General features: G+C 43.1%; 1 protein-coding gene across 5 annotated transcripts in view; it reads right to left on the bottom strand.

Annotated features, from left to right (window-relative positions):
• NPAS3 (neuronal PAS domain protein 3) overlaps nucleotides 1-22,517 on the bottom strand; it is a 344,072-nt gene that overhangs the window by 205,781 nt on the left and 115,774 nt on the right. For 4 of the 5 annotated variants that reach the window (XM_075282962.1, XM_075282963.1, XM_075282965.1 and 1 more), the window contains exon 2: nucleotides 3,478-3,537. The exons of the other annotated variant lie outside the window; for it this stretch is intronic. In XM_075282962.1, the coding sequence (XP_075139063.1) occupies nucleotides 3,478-3,537 (60 nt within the window). The remainder of the gene's footprint in view (nucleotides 1-3,477; nucleotides 3,538-22,517) is intronic. 5 annotated transcript variants of the gene reach the window in all.

Raw genomic sequence — 22,517 nt, 5'->3', positions numbered from 1 at the left:
TCAGGGCTCTCTAATGACGGAAGCTACAGCTGATCTCAACGTAACTACTGCAATTTCAGCAATTCTTCCTCAAAATCATACAGGCGTATGTCTCCCTTGACCAACCCATATCACACTTGACTGGCAAAATGATGGCCTGGCGTTTGGTTAAATTGTTCTCCCTGTCAATAAAAAAAAAAAAGCTAAGAAAAAACGTCGGCGTCAGCCACCCTTCATCCAATATCTTCAGCCTCCGTGAAGCTGGAGGAGATTTTTTTCTGTGCATTTATTCAGGCGATATGTGTTAAAGGGACATTGCGCCTTATACACATGGTCATCCTACTAGTATTAGAAATGTGAAAGTTTGTGGGTTTGTTTCTCAATCACGCAAAAACGGCTGCAGGGATTCGGCTCAAATTTGGAACATACATACCTTGGAACCTGGAAAGATACATAGGCTACATATTAAGCCGCTAAATGCCCACACAACGCCACCGCAAGCTCCGAATTTGCTGTTCCGCAAGGCTAATGGAGCCGAGACAACGTAATCCGCTCTGCTTCAGACGCTTTCCGATAGGCCAGCGGCATTGTGTGGGCGACGCTGAGGACGCTGTACACGCTGTAGCACATGCCTCCCACTGCAAGCTCTGGACCGTCCGGAGCGAGCGGCCGACATGCAGCCTCCTTCTACGGTCGCACACACTCTCGCTTGCCAAACATGTCGTGCATGCGCCAGGTGGGGGCGTTGACAGAGGCCCTCGGGATGGGGGTGCGCATGGCAGGCCAGTTTGGGGAGGAGGAGGATGGGTGGCATGAGTGGGGGGCAGCAGGTAAGAGGGGGGGCCAAAGTGACGACCATTTGGGGTGGGGAGCAGGGGGTCCCGGGTCGGGTAAAATGGGGGCACGCGGGAGGGGCCAAAGAGTGAGGAATGGGTCCAGGAACCCACGTACTATGAGGGTCCCCGGGATGGTGGTCACGCGCACGCACGACTGTGCTTGAGGGTTGCCGGACCACACCTGCAAATACTGCACAGCACGGTGGTAGGGGGGACGGGGGCGCGCCGGTGGAGGGGTGCCGCAGACGAAAGTCGCGGAAAATGCTAGTCAAATCTAAAAGGTGCCGACCACAGGCTACCAATATAGAGTGCGTGGGCAAAACTATAGTGCTAGATGCCCCATAGGGCAGTACTGGTAGACCCTTTTAATTTATTTTGCACATGTTGGGTGAATTTATTAAGACCAGAGAAATATATGCAGGTCTTAAAGGGGCTCTATCACTAGGAAAAGTCATTTTTAACTAATTACACCTTTGCATAGCCCTTAGAAAGTCTATTTCACACCTATCTTTTGTATGTAGATTGCCTCACTGGTTTCTGAATAAGTCCGTTTATATTCATATGCTAATTAGACTGGTGCACGATAGAAGGTGCACACCTCTCCTATTGTCTTCTATGGGAGACGCTCCTGCTGCTGCTGATGACTCGCTTCCTGTTTGCTTCCCACACATAGAAGATAATGGGAGAGAGGAGGCTGCTGGGAACTTCCTGTACTGGCTGGAGGCTCATTAGCATATGAATAAAAACGGACTTATTCAGAGACCACTGAAGCAATCTACATACAAAAGGTAAGTGTGGAATAGACTTTCTAAAGCCTATGCAAGCATGTGTTTAGATAAAAATGACTTTTCCCAGTGATAGAGCCCCTTTAATAATGGGAGATGTGGCAAAATTATTGTAAGAGGCTCCAGGAGGTCTCGTGCTCTAGAACTGAAATCTATGGCTTAAATTTCAAGAATAACACGCCTGCCCTAGACCGTCTTGATCCCTGCCTTGGGCCACCTTGATCAACCTTTTATGAAAAATAATGTGCAAGTTGGAAATGAATAAAATGGTGCACTGTTAGCATAAGTTCACACGGGGTATTTTGGTCCGGAACCTGAGGTGGAGGCTGCCTCAGGTTCCGGTCCAAAATACGGGTAACTGCGACTGGATGCCGATGCAGTGCACCGGCATCCAGTCGTGCACTCTGCTCTGGATTAGGCCCAAATGAATGAGTCTAGTCGGGAGGAGGGAGTGTCTTCAGGCTGAATTGCGAGGCAAATTGGCCTGAAGAAGGAGCATGCCGCTTCTTTTTTCGGGAGCCGGAATAAACAAGAAAACAAGGTAGTTAAAAACTCGGAACTGCTGGACCCAAAACACGGAAGACACAAACTCGCCATGTTGAGTAGTTATAGTAATGAGAGGGAATTAAGAGGTTAAGAAAACCAAAAATCTTTCAAAAATGACACAAAGCGGTGCATGGTAAGCGGTGTCAATGTCTTGTCAGAGCATGCATGTTAATATATCAATGTAAATGGCAATACGACACTTGCTCGATTGAAATCTTACATGGGTAAAGCAAATACTTTTTTTGCCTGGCATAGTAGATCCTAAGACCATGTATTACTGTGTGTATAATATAAAGGATACGTATTATTTGGCTTAGTCTTTCATGCTTATACATTGTATACATGTCTAAGGTGACCATCCACATTAGATTGAGGTTGACTGAACCACTACTTGCATCTTATATGTATATTAAATATCCAGCTGATGTTCGTGTCATATTGAAGGAAACAAAGGATTGTGCATGTTGCGTTAATATGCCCAATCCTTTGCTCTCAATGGAGATAAGCTGCCGACAACTATTGGCAGCCTTTGTAAGACATGACAGCCACTGCTGTCCAATCCACCATTAGTAAAGCTGGCCTTACACTTCAGAGAGCTTTTGATGGCTCCCGCCTCTACCACGCACATACACACTTGACCACGTCAATTGGGGAGAGGGAAGTAAGTTGTTATCAGATGTCTCTGGTGAAAAGGACTGGGCATGTTTATAGTCCACAACCTGATCTTTCTTTGCCCGACATCTGCCTTCAGGAGAAAGTTGGCCTACCCCCATACACATTAGATGGTCGACTCTGGCAGAAATCGGAGCATTGGGACATGAAAGGGGTTTTCCAAAACTTACATATTGATGATGCATTTTTAGGATATGTGATCGGTTGGGATCTCACGTTCAAGTGAATAAGGCTGAGCTGCCATACCAACCACAACTCCTTGGTGCTTGCTGACGGTTGAGGGCCCTGGGTGTTGGACCCCCACCTATCACATATTGATGACCTATCCTAAGAAAACGTCATCAATATATAAACCCCAGAACCCCTTTCATCTAATGTGTATGGCCACCTTAACCCTCTGAAAGGACTAGTTTGCCACCAGTTACTTGCTCACCTCCCATTATAATAAGTCATAGTAACCTCCATGATAAGACAAAGCAGGACGAATCGTTCGCGGTGCATCATAGATTTCACAAAAACGTAAAAGTGACATGTCATTCTAGAGCCAGACTCAAATATTATATAGATATATTATTATATTATTTGCGACATTGGGTATGGACGGGTGCAAGAAAACTAAAGTATTCCACCCTTCCCAACATTTCATCACAATTATGTACCTTAGGTTGAGGTCTGGAGGACAAGGGATGGGACATGCGGTCATAGGCCTGGAGGCTCCCCTGCCATGAGAAAAAGACAAATTATACACGTGAGGCAGGATATCACCCTCTTTAGCCATGCACCTCTTTATGTCCCTAGTCCTCTATATACTACTTGCTGATAAGTTAGGGTTTATAATGTTACTTTCTACTACAGTATAAAGCAAAGCATGGAGAATATTCTGCATGTAGGCTAAGCAGCTAGTAAAGTCTGTCTCATCATATTTGATATACGTATACCTGTCTCCCCTTTCCTCCTCATACTATAAATGATCTTCACCTTTAAAGAGCATTTCCTTCTAAAAAAAATCAAAAAAAAATCACGAATTCACCAGAAAATGATACTTGTCATGATCAAGATGGTGCCCTAAGTAAAAGAAGCGCTATAAAGCGAGAGGAGCAGAGCAAATGTAGGGAAAAAACATAAGGACGTCTCCGCTTTGCAGGTTTCCGTCTTCTGTCCAAGAAACTGGACAAGAGACGGAAACCGGCAGTCACTTTTAAGACTCATTCATTTCAATGGGTTTGCAAAGTGTCCACCCGTGAGCGTCTTCTGGTCTCCGCGGCGAAACCGTATCTTTTTAAACGGACACAAAGTCGGACATGCAGGGCTTTAAGGCTGGTTAAAAAAAAAAAAAAAAAAAAAACGGTTTTGGCGCAGAGACCAGAAGACGCTCACGGGCGGACACTGACTGCTGGGTTTCAGTCTCCTGTCAGGGGCAGAAGTAAGAAACCCACAAAGCGGAGATCGGGGCGCAGGTGTGAACCCGCTCTAACCTGTATTTTATTTATTTAAAACCTTGTTCTTTTCATCCCTAGGAGTCCAGTGGGAGGTCCCACCTATTGAAGGACAACCCCTTCCCTGTTTACAGAGATAGGCAGAGTTCACACGGAGTAAACGCGCCGCGCATTGTGGTGTGTTTACGGCGCGTGTACGCCGCGTTTTTTACGGTGCGCGATTACGCCGCGTTAGCGCCGCGTTTACGCGGCGTTAACGTGGCGTCATCGCGCACCGTAAAAAAACGCGGCGTACACGCGCCGTAAACGCGCCACAATGCGCGGCGCGTTTACTCCGTGTGAACGAGCCCATAGTTGTCAATTACCAAGTAGGACCACCCACTTGACTTATTGCAAACAAAAACTTACAAGAATCTTCTCCCACAAAACTTTATATCAATCTGTTCAAACTTTATATCAATCTGTTCAACCGATCCCGCTCTATAACATGCTACCGCCAGACAGGGCACCACTTACAACATGGCAGGTTAAAGTGTATTTTCAGTGGACACATAAAAATTCTAGGTGTAGAGTAAAATTGCCAAAAAAAAATCATATAAGGAGGTTCTAAAGCCCACAAAAAGGTTTATTAAAGAGGACCTTTGACCACCTACACCAACTCTAACTCTTTGCATCCTTTAATAGGCGCTGATCCACTTATTCTGGCACAGCTGGATTTTTTTTCTCTAGCCCCCACCATTCCCAAGCAGTTATATCTGTCAGTTTTAACACAACTATGCTCCCTACTGCCAGATGGGCGGTCCCTGTCTTTCTACTCCATGTCAGGACTGCCCACCTGAGAGTAGGGAGTGTAACTGTGTTGAAACTGACAGAAGTGACTGCTTGAGAGTGATGGGGGCTAGAGAAAAATTCCAACTCTGCCAGAATAAGAGGCGTGGTGCCTATTAAAACGTACTTGGAGTATGCGGAGTGTCAAAAGGTCCTCTTTAAAGGGGCATTCCTGTTTCAGTAAATATATATAAAAAATTACACACTAAAATATTTTTAGTATTTCAAATGTATTTTCAATCAATGCTGTAATGAAATGAAAACGATAAACACCTCACTGACCCCTGTCGTTTCTGTTCTGCAATGTACCACGTCTCTGTAGTCTTCATTTTCTGGTCCGTCTTGACACAAAGGAAACAACTTCACAGCCAATCATTGGCTGAGCGCCCAGTTCCGGTGTGTCAAGCGGGACCAGAAAGATGAAAAAATGGGAACAACATGAGATTTGTGAGGCGAGAATCGTCCCTATAATTTTTACAGCATTCTGTTTTAAAAAATTGAATAGGCAGGCAACCCCTTAATAGTGGATGTCTAGGGGCGCATAAAACATGATCAATACTCTTACAATATAAAAGTAAAGCACTTACTAATTCGTAATGCCCAAAAGGCCCAAACGGAAGAGTCGTCACATGATCCTGGACATTTACTTTTTTTTTTTTTGGGGGGGGGGGCAGCATGGTGGTTCAGTGGTTAGCATCTGGAATCCTAGGACTCACAATCTATGTAGACTGTGAGTCCTATATGAGACAGTGATTGACAATGTCATTGATAAGCTAAAATAATTTTCAGAAAGTTGTCATCAGGTCACCAAGTATGGTCATGTGGCTGCAAGGGCCTGAATGGCCTACTATAGAGAGGAAGGTAAAATCATCCAGGCTAGATTGAGCTGAATGCCAGAACCAGTGACGCACCAATACACATGGAGAGGGGAGGCAGCTGACTTGTCACAACTTTCTGAAAAAATACAAAAATTCTGGGATCACATGACTGCTCCTCCATTTGGGCAATTGATGGCCCTGTGTCTGAAAGGTCCTGGGTGGCCTATTACAGAGGGGAGGGGTAAAAACGGCCAGACTGGAAGAAGTAGGATTCCAGAACCAGCGACTCGCCAATACAGATGGAAGAGGAACGTAGGCTCCCTGTCATGAATTGTCACAGCTTTCCCAAAAAATACTAAACTTCCAGTGTCATATGACTGCTCCCCCATTTGGGCAATCAGGGCATCTTTGCTAATAATTAGTAAGTGCTTCCCTTTTGCGCCGCAAGATCAAAGGTCATGTTTTTTGGTCCTCTGGACATAGGGTGGTCGCCACCGAAAACCCTCGTTAACCCTTCGATGGTGGCAAGGAGGAGTATTCTGCACTCTTCTTAGGTGGAACTACTACTACTTCTAGGTTCAACAAGTAGTAGTCAGTTACAGTACTAAATTAGATAGTTACTTATTCGTAGTTTTTAAAGCGTACCGGGGACCTCTAGAGATCAAGGACCAAGGCTGAGCAATGGACAATGAGATATTGATTCCTCCCCAGAAGGGTAAAATCTTACTCCGCAAACCCTAAACCTTCACACTGGTTACACCGCTAAAATAAGCCTCTCCGAAAAAAAAAAAAAAAAAAAGACCCAAATGGCAAATTAATCGGCAAAAAGAATTACAAATAACTGGGCACTGTACAACATTGGCTTCACTGGTGACTCCAGAAAAGAGCAACCCAGTGCATTGTGGGGCTTGTAGTGTCAGTTCGCAGGTTACGGCTCAAGTTGTAATGCCTCAGCGCCCTCATAATCCCTATGTCTTCTGTCTTTCAAAGAATTTCTCTGGCATTATGAGTGCAAAGTCATCAAAAGCAGCCTGGAGTCTTCTCATATTAATCCCCAGTGTGCACACTATTGTAATGTATTCTGCTCCTGTATCCGGCCTAAACCCTAAATAATCCTTATTACTGGCTTTGGAATACATTGAGAGGAAAGTGAGACATGGAGGACAGCCTCCCTGTAACTAACCCCATCCATTCCTAGATCAGTAGGAGCTTGGAAACTACTGTAAGATTTTCCTGGCAAGTAGTCGGTGCAGATAGCCGCTCCAATATTTCTTTATAAGAGCAAATTATAGTCTGTATCAGATATTTTTTAAGGGGATGTAAAAGTAAATACATTCTACATCCATAGGTAGACTTGGCTTCACACTCACTCCCCAATAGCTGTAGTGTATTTTTATCAAAACCAGTAACTCATGGTTTCTTCATGTTATTTAAAGGAGTTTTCCATTTTTGCCTACACCTAACTTCATCTGTGAACACTGTAAACTGGGAGACCAGTGTATTCATGAGCTACAGGCTCTCTAAATCCACATGCTACCGATTGACAGCTTTCTCCCTATGCACAGTAACAGGGAAAAAGCAGTCTATCAGCAATCAGTGATTGAGTGAGGATGAAATCTTCACTTCTGAGAAGTTAATTTAAGATTCTTTGAACTTCCTTCTCACCTCGCCACAATAATAGGCAACAATCCCCATAAATGTAGCAAATGTAATCATCACTATATTTGAGGATTTGTTAAAGGGGTTGTCCGGGATAAATGGAAATCCCTAAACACCCTCCCACTTTTTAAATAACATAAGTAATCAAAAACGTATATTTACCCACATTTGCTGGTTATCCAGTGACGATCCGTTTCCAAGTTCCGGAAAGTCACTACTACTCCACCCCCTGTCTACTCCATTATGTTTACCTTCCAGGTTTCTTCCTGCGGGATGGCTCCTCCCTCTTCTCTGATTGCAGGCGCTAGTCCCAGCGCTCCTCTGCTGCTGATGCTCCAACGCATGCACAGTAGAGGTGGATCGTCGCTGCAGTGCACAGAGCAGTGCTGGGACAAGAAGTTAGAAAGGAGGGAGGAGCCATCCCGCAGGAAGAAGCCATGACGGAAAGAAGAGAGGTAAGTATATAATTAGGTCATGGGTTGGGCTGATTAGTTTGGGAAGCGTTAGTAGTGGGCGGGATAGCTAGAGAGACAGGGAGGGGGTGTATGGGAAGGAGGGAGAGGAGTTAGATGAGAGGTAGCTAGCATGGAAGGTACATAACAGGAAGCATATCCTTGTAAACAAATGCAGAAGATATCAGGAGCTTTTAGAGACACCCGGAAATCACTCAAAGCATAGCTAAAGTTATATGGGTGCATTTATTAACCCATTAATAGAACAGACCTTTTTTTACTAAAAAAAAAAATCAACATTTTTTGCCCAGAAATCCCCTTTAACATATGTTTTTGAAGGGTGTGAATCCCGAATTATGATCAGGCAGGAGCGTTTCTAAGTATTGGGCACTCTGCCCTGTCATAGAGAGCAAAGGAACATTTATCTAATACCTGTTCTTTGCACTCCAGGACTTTAGAGTGGAAGCAGGGCATTACTTTCTTTAGGTGGGATGGACAGGGATATGTTTTAACTGGAGTAGTAATACATAGGGGTGCTGTGGTTGTCACTTATAAGTAATCTAAGCTTGTCATAGGAAAAGGTATTACAGCTATTACACTTGGGAGTATCGGACATGGAGTCAATGTGCGAGCAACAAAGCTGCCACATGTTGGGGTACTAATTCTATTAGGGTATGTTCACACATCTCAGAATTGAATATTACAAATAGGACATGTATTTACTACAGGATCTGCGGCAGAAAACCAGAACTCAGTGTGTATTTTTTCGATATGCATGAGGAACAATGGGGCTATATCCACTTGTGCCAATTCGAACTGGCCTTTATGGGAAAAATCTGCAATAAGCTAGTATACGTTTTTTTTCCAATTGTATATACAAGGTGCATGGGCAGGTTTGTATGTATAGTCCTAACCCCGCTGAAGTTTTTGTGTGAAGTCTAATTGAGATCTCGTAAGGCATCCATGAAGTGGCAGGTTGGGGATCACTGATACAATTTAGTAGAACCTATATAAGTAAGCCCCCTATGTATAGCAAATCCTTGATGAACTGGATATATAAAGTCTGATAGAGTCAAAGGTCTCTTGAGACCACCATGGGATCATTGGCACAGTTTAGTAGGTCCTAATGCCAATTGTATTTCTCCTTTCCAATATGGTCAAGATGAGTCTTCAGCTTTGGAGGGGACCATCAGTGTTGAGAGTTTTCGACCTGATGGCTGATATATCTGATATATTGTAATAACTGGAAATTATATATGACGTGTATTCACTATTAAAGTCTGATAGCGACAAAGGTCTTTTGAGGCATCATGAGGATCATTGGCACAGTTTAGTAGGTCCTAATGCAAACTGTATTTCTCCTACCCTTTCCATCATGGTCAAGATGAGTCTTCTGCTTTGGAAGGGATCATCAGAGTTAAGAGTTTTCAACCTGATGGCTGATATATCTGATATGTACTCACTGGACTATATCTGATATGTACTCACTGGAAATTTTATATGACGTGTATTCACTATTAATAACTTTCTAGGTTCCACAGTGCACAGTATTTCAATCTAAATAAAGCATATGTATACGTATGGACAAACCCCAAGGATCTTAACTACAACAGAAGTAAAGTAAATGGTCGCTAACCCCATAAGCTTATCTATGGTAAACAAGTCCAACTATTTGAGCAGATGTGTTGCAATCTAATCACAAATAGTGAATGACAGGGCATCGGAAGCTAAAACGCTTTTGGCCATAGCATGCAGAGGGACTACATCGCGAGCACCTCTTATAGCCCCCTCCTAGCCCGTATCACTGCCGGGAACTCACACCTATGCAAATACACTGAGCCGTGCATGGATTAGCATATGCAAATAGCTCTTATGCATATGTATTTTCAGATGTGTTGGCTGCAGGGTGAGGGTGGAAAAGGCCAGCAGAGAATAACTCTATCCTGAGGGAGGAGTAGAAGATGAGAGACTGACCCTGGTGTTAACTCTCTCACCGATACAAACACACAAAAAGTGAATCGTAGGATTATATGTGGCCACCATGCAAAATTTACAAGTGCATCCAGATAGGTCTAAAATGAGCTGACATAGAGGAAGATTAGTCAACGAGCTGCTTAACGATTCGAGGTCCAGGTCCTGCCTATGTGCTAAATTTAATACCGCCTATACACCCTTGGCCCATACACAATATACAGTACAATGTACATTGTGCCAACTGTGTTGTGATTTCGAGTCACTGCCACAAAGTGCCTTAGAGATCCCATGACCGCACTGAGTTTGGTATCACAATCTGCACTATATGAACAGGTCATGTAAAAAAAGAAAAAAAAAAGTCCAAGATTTTTATGGGATAGAAGGTGGGATATCTGCACATGCCATTCGTAGATTAGTAGGTAGCATTGTGCATATTGCGGCTCTCAATCAGAAGCGTATTGCCTTCCCATATGAGCATCTGTATTGTGATATGTATCCCACCTCTACCGAAAACCTACTGATCGGAACTTAGGGAATCGTATGGTCTACGATTTGGTCAGGAGACCGAAGGTCGGGCTGGGATGGACATAAAAAAAAAAGTTTATCATTATATAATATATAACAAGTGACAGTGATGTAACTAAAGTCTTGTTGGGGCCGATGTGATCTTTTGTCCGGGGCCCCCTACCTCATCCCTACAGCGAATACTTGATAGTGATGGTTATGGATTCTAATCCACCTTAGTGTGGTTCGGGTAATCTGTGGGTCTCCTTGGCTTATGGGCCAGATGGAAGCTGCAATCTCAATACTGATGCCAGTGCTTATGGCCCCCCTGAGGCTCCCGGACCCTGGTGCGACTGTCCCCTCTGCACCCCCTCAAGGTACAGCAATGACAAGTGATGAGTGTAAAATTTACATACGCATGCAATGTTCTTAATGCACAGAAAAGAATTGGAATATTTATAATAAATAAGATATTTTGGGGTTTTTTCAATAACATGCCATTAAATAACAGAAGAGAAGAACTTCATATGCTCACTGATGCCATCCGACTTTACCACTCACATTCCAAGCCTGCGGGGATATCCCATTACAATTGTTGGGATATATACATAGATATATCTCTATATACAATATAACATATACAATAAAATGTAAAGCAACAACGCCCCTAGGGTGCCAGCGATTTTTTTCGCCTTCTTTAGTGTGAGGATCCCTTGAAATAGCACCTTATATCTTAGCCCCCCAGACACTTGAGAAGGGTAGCTACAATTCTTATTTTACAAGTTTTATATATATTTTACATACTCTTATTGTATTTTACACGCTATCAGAATTGGACCTGAAGACTGGAGCAGTTTGTAGCCGTAGAATAAAATCTCTAAACAATATCCATTACTGTCTCACTTATCTTTGGGAAGTGTGTATTGATATTTTTTATTGGTGTCCCCAATTGGTTCTTTGTCACCCTACGTTTGCAACTGGACAGTAGGTATGAGGGTGAGTTCATGCAGTAGAATTTTTGGGTTGGAATTCGGCCACAGATCATTCTGCCTCCCATTCATTTCAATGGAAGACGGATACTTATTGAGTTTTTTGACAAATTCTACAGTAAAAATTCCACCATGTGAACTTACCCTAATACCCATTGTCTAGGAACAGACGTAAGGTGAGGGTGAACTGTGAAAAAATTGGTCGATCTCTGCCCAAACCTCCCATTGTAATGAATGGGAATAGGAAATGTTTCTACTACCGCAGCAGATTTTGTATGGCAGGTTGCCGCAAAATCCACCATGTGAACTTAGCTTAGAGGCGGCAACAGCCAACCTACCTTTGAGTTTGAACGAGGTATATGGACTATACCCAGATTATAGTCTCCTGCCCTTGGCCCAAGACTGACTCCATTGACCATGGTTGTGCCATATCCTCTTTCCACCTCATCTCCAGCTCAGATTTTTACTGCAGAAACACAGCTTTTTTTGTTGCAGATTTTGTTGAGATTTTTTGAGCCAAAGCCAGGAGTGGATTGACAAAGGTAGAAGTATAAGAACTTCCTATATATTTCCCATTCTTTTTGTAGCCAATCTTGGTTTTGGCTCAAAAAACCGCAACAAAATCTACCGCGTTTCTGCAACTCGAAATTGTACATGATCCTTTTCGTATTGCGAAGATGGTCTATGTTGTAGTTTCCCGTTCATGCTTTTCAAACTCCACAATTTGGTATACAAAGAAATATATCGGATAAATTCAGAGCCCTTTGTCTTGCCTAAAAGCTAAACGTGTCGATAAATCTGTGCCGCAGTAACGATACACGTATGTACAATATACACAAAGGTGTTTTACATGGAGTCACCTGTGCCCATAGTCATGTACATATTGTAATAGATCTAGGCGCCTGTGTATTGTGTTTGGACTATGGCGGTAAGTCCATTCCGTATTTCCCTGTCTTCCTAGTACGGCTGCGTTCCTTGTCCTCGCTACCCATATTATCTGACAGAATAATCAGTCAATTGAATCAGAGAATTCCTTTCCGAGCAGGGTAATTTTCTCTCTCTCTCTCCCTGCCCCTCCTCTTCTCTCTGCTCCATCGGACTCAGCCACCTGCTATAGTCAGTGATGTGGAACGGCTTGGAATTAGCCCTGAAATTAGCACCAGTCCCCAGTTAAAGAGCTGGCAGCCGCCGAACATGCCACCATAATAGCCAAGAAAGAGTCGGCTGCTTAAATTCCAAGGGCCAGGCTGGAAATCACAGAGCCCAATGTCATCTGTCTCCTGCTGCTGGTAACACGCGCTCTCTCTAGGTCTCTACCATGGGCGGGAATGCACCAAACTAGCAATTCCTCAAATTAACTATTTCATTATAGTAGTCGCCCCCATTCATTATGTTGGCTAAACAAAACCCCATTCTTTTTTTTTTTTTGTCTGCGACATGCTGTGATAATAGTATGTTATAATTGATATTTGTATACAAATACTAAGACGTATGTGGTATAAAATGCTAGTTTATGCAAATCCATTCAGTTACCAGAATAATCGTTGCTAGTGATGGAGCCCAGATAGGGAATCCATAGTATTGATAGCAAATAATATGGCCAAATGTGTGTCTATACATACTGCATCGTGCAGGATTCTTCGATACCGACTATGCGCATAAAGCAATGTTCATTTCTATGTACAGACTCTGCAATTGCAGATTCGTTGTCCAAGGACAGCTCTGTCACCTTCCCATCTGTCTTGTGAAACATTTCATGTGGCAGACAGGTGGCCGGACGGAAACCCAGCTCCTCCGGGGCCCAGATCAGATTAAATCTGAGAGTGGGTTGTCTGCAAAACCAGGTACTGGCTGCACCTCCCTGTCTGACCTACCGATCAGATATGTGAACACATGAAGTGCTCAGCACCAGCAGCCAAAGCAAGCTCTGACAGCTCTCGTGTCTGGATAGAACCAGCATCTGATGTATTATATAGTCAGAAGAAGCATATACAAAGACTGGGGGGGCAGGAAAATAATAATACGGTATAGGGCTCGGAATCATGATTCTGGGTGGGCTCCTGGTATAAAATACTCGAGATATCACAAAAGTCCGTTCTTGAAAAATAAGGCTTTTTTGGTTTATGATGATGATGAAAAATTGTCTAAAAGGAATCTTGGGAAATTTGCGGGTCCAATGAAGAACTCTTTATTTATCATATAACGCGTTTCAGGCTAAATGCCCTTTCTCTAGTTGGGAATTTTGATCCATCATGGTTTGGAAGCCAGATTGGAGTCGGGAAGGAATTTTTTCCCCTGAAATAGGGCAATTGGCATGAGCCTCATGGGGTTTTTTTTGCCTTCCCTTGGATCGACACTGTAGGGGATTGTAGGGTTATAGGTTAGACTTGATGGACTGATGTCTTCATCCAACCTCATCTACTATGTAACTATCATTCCAGTTTTCTCTTCTACTTTTACTTTTCCTTACTTTGACATCATTTCTTATGAAAACTCTTCCGTCAAACTTTCAAACATGGCCGACATTTTTCCAAAAGATGACACGGTGAGGCATTGGTTGGTGAAAACCGTCAATCATTTGATTGTTAAGCTTCACTTGCTAAGCATTTGTTATGGTTGAAATTGTCCAAATTTAGCTATTTTAGACTAATATGTATGGGACCCATAAATGGCACCAAGGGGCTGGTGGTGAGGAGCCTAATTCTGCATTATGTCTCCGACTGCAACATTTCGATGATGAAACTGTTATGTGTACGTGGTATTCACCAGGGAACAGTACTAGGGGGTACTGCTTCTTCCAGGATTGTAAAGGATATCAAGCTACTCTACAGGTCTTCACAGAAATCCAATTTATTGACAGCTTGTTTCCGAAACATACAAACTCCTTGACCTGATGACGGAATCGCTGAAACATTTTGTCAATAACTGAATTTATGTTAAGACCTACATTGTGCTTTACAATCCCAAAAAGGAAGACTGGGATACCTAGTAGTATTCCAGGAGATTTACAGTATATACTATCAGTAGATGCGCCTCATTTATGATGAGGTGCATGGGCCTCGCTCATGTCATGCCACTGTCCACCATCGTTCCCAAATGGGTGCTTCATTTCTACACTAGGACAACAGTAGCCATATTCATCCCGAATACCAAACACTGATATTAGAGTTATGCGTAATACCCACAATCCTATTAAGTAGGTGCCTTCTAGAGTTGAGCGAACAGTGAAATATTCGAGATTTGATATTGAGATTTCGTTTCGAGTAGAGCCTCAATATTCGACTACTCGATCAAAAATCAAATCCCAAATAGTCTATGGGAAAAAATGCTCTTTTCAGGGGAAACCACTATTCGACTAAAGGAGAGTCACCAAGTCCACAAATAGCAGGAGGAGAGTGTTTAGGAGGAGAGCTGGCACTGGCAGTTGCACTGATAAAAAGTCAGCTCCCTTGTAACCACAAGCTGCCAGCTCTCCTGGCTAGCAAAGACGAGCCTGCGACAAATCAACGCTGGTTCTGCAGCAGGCTCGTCCTTGATAGTCGGGAGAGCTGGCAGCTTGCTGTGATGAGAGAGCTTACTTTTTCTCATAGGAATGAATTGACCAGCGTTGATTGGCCAGTGTACAGCATTCGGCCAATCAACGCTGGTTCTGCCGGAGGCTCGTCTTTGAGGAGGCGGAGTCTAAGATTGGACCACAGCAGTCTCCGTTGTGGTCCGATCTTAGACTCCGCCTCCTCACAGACGAGCCTCCGGCAGAACCAGTGTTGATTAGCTGAATGCTGTACACTGGCCAATCAACGCTGGTCAATTCATTCCTATGAGAAAAAGTAAGCTCCCTCGTAACAGCAAGCTGCCTTCTCCTAGCAAGGACGAGCCTGCTGCAGAACCAGCGTTGATTTGCGGCCAATCAACACTGGTTCTGAATCGAATATTTACTGCGAATAGCTAGTAGTATTCGATCGAGTAAGAATATTTTGAATACCGTAGTATTTGATGGAATACCTACTTGATCGAATACTACTCGCTCATCTCTAGTGCCTACCCTTTGGTTTATAGAGATAGATCAGCTTCATCTTACGGTGTGCCTGTGTGATTCCTTATACAGCTGAAGCTGCAATGTGTGCTCTACATGACCATACAACTGCTTGTTTTACATCCAGGACATAAACGTGGAATTAGCTCCCTCCTCGCTATTATAAAAGCCTCCACTCATATGGAACAGCTCTCCACTACATGGCTATGGGGATTTGCACACATTCAGCCAAAAGAGTTGGGCAATAAGACCTGGATCAAAGAAGGTATTCCAATTCATCCCGAAGGTGTTAGATGGGGTAGAAGTCGGATCTTTGTACAGGCCGGTCAAGTAATTCTGAGTCAACCATTTTTTGTATTCATTGAAACATTGTCCACAGGGGCGCTATCATGCAGAAATAAAGAGTTTCTAGTTTTCCCAATAGTGTTGTAGACGGTAGCATCAAGAATTCTTATCAGTGGTTCTAAGACCCAGCCTAACTTTATCACACACGTGGAATTTCTTATAAAGCCCTCCTTCCTATAAAGTCTATGTAATCTGTGCTCTTGTATTAGTTTATTCAATATCTGCAGCAGTCACATGTCCCATGTTGGTACATCAGAACCAGAGCGGTAGGGGATTGATCAGATGATTTTTTATTTTATTTTTTTATATTTAATAATCTTGTTTGGCTGGATGTGATAAAACATGCATTTACTAGAGAAAAATACAGAAACATTTGTGCACATATTACAAGTAGACTGAGCCTGTACTATTTGTTCTCAAAAGCATATTATAACATCTCCGCCTGTTTGGGTCTCTGTGCCACACTCTGCTCGCACGCTGCGGCGCAGGAGGCGTGTTAAGTTTGATTCTTTGCTTAGTGTTTTTCGTTGAGCAGTGTTCACACTGCGCAATCTCAGTAATTAAATTTTCACCAAACCCATCTCCTGCACCTTGATTCTCTCTGCCCCTCTAATGGTTAATTCTAGCCTTGCCTTTGTGATTGACAGCCTGTCTTACCAATCAGGTCTGGGGCTGGTCGTTGGCTTTCTATATACAGCCCACCCGCCCACACAGACTCGCTGGCTATTGAGACTTTGTCCTGTGACTACTGTCCTATTATTGCTTACCTCTGACCTCTGGCTTATCCTTGTGACTATTCTCTTGGATTTTGATTCTGTACTGCATTGCTTGACTGTTACCGAACCCTTGGCTAGCTGACCTCCCTTTGTTGTTGTTTGCCTTGTCTTCGTTCTGTGTTATCACTTACTTAGGAAGGGCCCATCGACTAGTTGCCACCTATTACTTAGGATAGGACCGGCAAGCAGGTAGGGGCAGTGGTGGGTTCTGCTTAGGGCTCACTGTCTATTGTGCCCCTCCCCCAAGGTTTGCCACCAGATACTGGGAAATTGCTGCTCTATCAATTCCCTTACACATATATTTTAATAATAATGAAACTTGCCAATATCCTCAGAGACCAGGAATAGACAGTCCTAGTCTATTTCAATAAAGAAAGTATTCCACAAGGATAATATGGAAGCATGGACATAATTTTGACAAATATTGTCCACGTGGCCTATATTGTTATAATGCTCCCCATTATAATAGTAAATAGTGTGAACAATAAGACACCTCTATAAGGTATGTGCATAGTAAAACTATAAAACAAGACGCACATAATACATGTTTATATCATGTCCTATGGTCAGAATGGAAACTTTTCTCAGCTATAGCTATATATAGCTATAGTTAAGTAGTCTGGGTTCACATCTGCATTGGAGTCTCCATTGCAGTGTCTGTAGAGAATGGATGAAAAAGTCCTGCAGGTCTGATGTAAAGAACAGATACCCCACGGATACCATTGTAGTCAATGGGGATCATCAGGCTCCGTTTCTTTAGAGGTCCTCTGACAAACCAGAACAATAGACACCTCGATGCTAGTGTGAACCTAGGTTACTCATAACTATCGGGACATAATCCAGAAGTAGGCTCCAGCGAGATAGAAATACCCCAAAAAATATATATGAGAATAAATGTCTTGATCTATTATACGTCATATAATCTAGTGCAGATAAATCACAATACTGTGTTTTCCAGGAGACAAATCTAATGGGTTGTCAGGTGGTTTTAAGAAGAAAACTAAGGGCACCCCAACAAGGCGCACCCTGACTGCATGTGCTATACGACTACTCTTCATCCCTATTGTAATGGTGACTTTCTGTCTTTTATAGAACCCCCTAACTAGTTGGGGTGAACACAATGCTATATGCAATATGACGGGGAAATTGTTGTCATCACGTGCATTTCCGTCCTTTATTATGGAGCCCATGATTATATTTGCTTTGGCAGCAGCTATCTGGTACTAGTTTCTGCAGTCCAAGTCCTTTTCCTTGTCATTGCAGTAAGGGTATATAGAGTCAATTACTAAATAAAAAAGGCACAAAACATACAATCTTCTATGGAATTCAGATTTCTACAGCGTTTATGGCATTTGATTCCTTTACATGGCACCAGGGTACAGGATTCACTTTGCGCACCTCCTCCTGGCCGCAGAGAGATTGTTGAAGGATATAACAGCGGCCTAATAACAGTGGTGAAGGGCTGTAATGAATATGCATCTCCCTCAATAACCGCATGATTTACAAGGGACACCTTCTCCGAAAGTGAGGATGGCGGTATGTGACGGAAGAGCTCCATAAAAAGAACTCATTAAATAGAGGTAAAGTAATTATGGATTGCAAAATCAATAAAGTTAATTTGTTTAAACAACAAGAGACATTTTATGGTACTGCCCAGTCCGGCATATACACAGAAAGAATAGAAAAAAAATCATAGGCAAAAGCGGGATAAATAATGCTTATCCAGCAATGTACTAAATCAATTACAGGGAACCTGTCATGTTAAAAATAGAGTGGGGTCTGCAGGCAGCATGTTACAGAGCAGGAGGAGCGGAGCAGGTTCATGTATAGTTTATTGTGGGATTACTAGTATTTAGGAGTCCTGTGGGTGGCCCTACTGATAGCACCACCCACTGGACTCCTTAGTCTACAACAGTGATTCCCAAAGTGGTCCAGGTGGACCCCCAGGGGTCTCAGCCGCGATGCAAATTTCCATCATTAGATCTAATCGTCACATTTTTTGACAAGTTTTGGGAATATGGCAGAAATGTAGCAGCAGGGGGTCCACCGAAACCAGTACAATTTTGAAAGTGGTGTACGAGAAAAAAAAGTTTGGGAACCACTGGTCTACAATGAGCAGAGGTATAAATAGATAAACGACAAGTTATAGGGAATCATTTGCCATGACACGACATATGGCTCTGCTCAGTCCCTACTGCTCTATAACATACTGTCTGCAGATTGCACTGCTTTTTTTTGTTATAACAAGATAGGTTCCCTTTAAGGTAGTGTACCCGTTGTTATTTTATAAGGGTCTCTTCTATAAAGACGGTAGAACTCAAATGATATTGATGACCACATTGGTGAGTCTGATATTGTCCACTACGTTCTATTGTCAGCAGCCGGTATTCAGAGAACAGAGCAGGTAGCAGATAGCCACTACACAGAGATCTCAGCTATCTGCCTCCAGCTCTGTTCTCCATATAGTAGCTTGGGAACAACTCATTGGCAGGGGTCGTGGAAGTCAGACCCCACCAATCTGATATTGATAATCTATATTAAGAATAAGTCATCCATATATCACCTGTCTCCTTTACTTTTGTTTGAGACTAGCTTCTTATTGGACCCGAGCAGCCTACTACATTTGCTGACCTACTCCCTAAGTGTATATTATTGCTCATATATATATACTGACTCATCTGGAGGATCCAAAAATATCAGCAGTTAATCTGCATTTTTATGCTCACCATTTTGTTCTAGGCACTTTTTACCCCATGATGGTTGATCGTCTATAGACGTTCTACAATTTCTATACATGATGTAAGGCTCACAATGGCATAAACCTACAGCAAAAGTTTTAGGCTAAAGTGAACAACAAGCTACAATATAAGAATGATTTAAACATAGTGTTAATAGTTTATTTCTGTCCATTAACAAAACAAAGTGAATCAAGAAAAGAAAAATCGAAATCCCATCAATATTTGGTATGAGCGCCTTTTGGAAGAGGAGTCCTGGAAGTGATGATATGCCCACTCTGATCTCAACATCACCTGGTCTGTCTGGGATTTTAAGACGCAGAAGGTTTCAAGCAAGCCTACATTCATACAAGATCCATCCTTAATTCTCCAAGATTTTGTAAGAAGGATTGATCACAAACATAAAAGTTCTGTTGAGCCAAATAAGAAAATCTACGCTCACCCTGATCTTAGAGAATAGTTTCCTTTATTGTAAACCGCACAACGCGTTTCAGGTACAGTGTTACTTATTTCAAATGTACATTAGGGTAATGTTACTGCGTGGTGCTTTTTGTTCTGTACATATACACAGTCCAGTCCTATTAACGTGACCACTGCCTACTTTTGACGTCAACGTTAAATAACCAATGGCAGAAGGCACGTGTCATCAGCCATCTGGGTGCACTCATCATTGTGGAAGGAACGATGGATCAACACAAGTATGCATCTATCCTTGTGGACCATGTTCACCCCTACATGCGAATTGTTTTTCCTCAGGATGATGGCATCTACCAGCAGGACAATGCGACGGGTCATAAAGCTCACAGTGTACGTGCATGGTTTGAGGAGCACCAGGATGAGTTTACCGTACTCCCTTGGCCAGCAAATTCCCCGGACTTGAACCCAATCGAGAATCTGTGGGACCACCTCGATCAGGTTGTTCGCGCCATGGATGCTCAACCACGTAACCTAGCGCAGCTGGCCACGGCACTGGAGTCGGCATGGCTCAACATCCCAGTGACATCATCACAACATTCCCTCTCTCCCTGCACGTCTCGCAGCGGTCCGCTCTGCCAAAGGTGGTTATTCTGGATTTGGACATGCGGTCATATTAATGTGACTGGACTATGTAGTTCTCCAAGATGTCTGGGACAATCTATTATCTGAGTCTGCAAGTATACCAGGACGTATTGAAGGAAGGCAATTATTACAAAAATAATCTATCAACACTTCTATTTCTGCCCATATTCTAACATTGCATTTTTCTACCCATACCTAAAACTTTTTGTACAACACTGTTATATATCCATCAGATGGAGTGAATCCGGAATGCTCTACCCGTTTTCCCAAAACTATTGGCACGGAGGCTTGCTAAGAATAGCGGTGCCGCATGTTTACAGCCATGTCCAAACAGATTGTAGGTTCGGAAAAGTTTAAAGAGCAGGTAAGAGCAAGTCGGAAAGAAGGGGGCAGAAGGAGACAAAAAAACAAGCGCGGAACACATAGGGAGAAGAGTTACAGCTCAACGCACAAGGAAGCCCAAGCACACAGCTGCTGGGAATAGGGAGCTCTTCCTTATGCAGACGTGCATGAGGTATGATTAGAATTCCACTTAAAAGTTAGATATGTAAATTAAAAAAAAATAATTACAAAAACTCCCCAGCCATCAGAGTGTGTTTGTTCAAATACAAATTACGCTCCCACATCTGCCACTTATTAATTTTGAACTTTTTACGGCGCCGATTCCTCAGTTCAATCTGTTTATTACCATGAATCCATTTCCAAAGATTGTCTCTAATTAAGCTATAATTTGGATCAGCCAGGTAAAGCACAGAAACCAAGACACATGTTATATATACACATGTACATTGCTTATTGCAAATTGCTGGGGACCATTTAACATTTTCTTTTTTTTTTTCCTTTCGCGTTTCGCTAACCCTTTAGGTGCTAAGAAGGTCACGAGAAAACAACGATACAATGTTGAGGATACGTTGAGGATATGTAAAACATGTAAGCGGCTTCTGATCTCTTTTTTTCAACTTACACCTAGATTGTAGAATTGTATTTGCTGGAAGTAAATGATGTTGGATTAGCTTTTATCCTTCGTGCTGAACAAGTCTTTTTTTGGTACATGGGGAAAAAAATTGGTTGTCAACTTAGGAGGAGGATTGGGTAACCTAGAAGGAGGACTGGAAGATTAGGGTGATCGTTGGCCTGGATGATCAGGGTGATCGTTGCACTGAGTAATTAGGGTGATTGTTGGAATGGTAGATTAGGGTGATCGGAGGACTAAAGTGATCAGCGGACTGGGCGATTAGGGTGATTGTTGGCCTGGATGATTAGGGTGATCATTGGACTGGGTGATTACAGTGATCGTAATCCTAGGCGATTAGGGTCATCATCAGACTAGGGTGATCGGCGACCTGGGCGATTAGGGAGACCATCAGACTAGGGTGATCATCGGACTGGGTGATCGTCGGTCTGGATGATTAGGGTGATCATCGGAAAAGGGTGATCATCAGCCTGGCCATTAGGGTGATCATCAGATTGGGTGATTACGGTGATTATAAGCCTAGGTGATTAGGGTCACCATCGGACTAGGGTGATTGTCGGCCTGGGCGATTAGGGAGATCATCAGATTAGGGTGATCATCAGACTGGGTGATTAGGGTGATCGTCGGTCTGGATGATTAGGGTGATCATCAGAAAAGGGTGATCATCAACCTGGCCATTAGGGTGATCATCGGACTGGGGTGATTGTCAGCCTGGGCGATTAGGGTGTTTGTCAGTCTGGACGATTAAGGTGATCATCGGAAAAGGGTGATCGCCGGCCTGGGCGATTAGGGAGATCATTCCACTAGGGTGATTGTCAGACTGGGTGATTAAGCTGATCATCGGACTAGGGTAATCGTCAGACTGGGTGATTAAGGTGACCGTCAGGTAGGGAGATTATGAGCTAAATCTAATCATGATGAATTGAATATTTTACTTCGATTACAATTAACAAACAATTATTTTAAGACACCCTGATTTTTACATGCCACATCCCCTATTTCTATGCCATGTCATGCCACTGAATTTTGGTTTCAGCATCACCTCTCTGTTGTTCTGGTCTGTCCAGGACCAGAACAACATAGTGGTGGACTGCAAAAACAGTCTGACAGACCCCATT

Source organism: Leptodactylus fuscus, chromosome 7 (assembly GCF_031893055.1).
Source record: "Leptodactylus fuscus isolate aLepFus1 chromosome 7, aLepFus1.hap2, whole genome shotgun sequence".
In the NCBI taxonomy this organism is placed as follows: domain Eukaryota; kingdom Metazoa; phylum Chordata; class Amphibia; order Anura; family Leptodactylidae; genus Leptodactylus; species Leptodactylus fuscus.
This window is presented reverse-complemented; position numbering and strand designations above follow the sequence as displayed.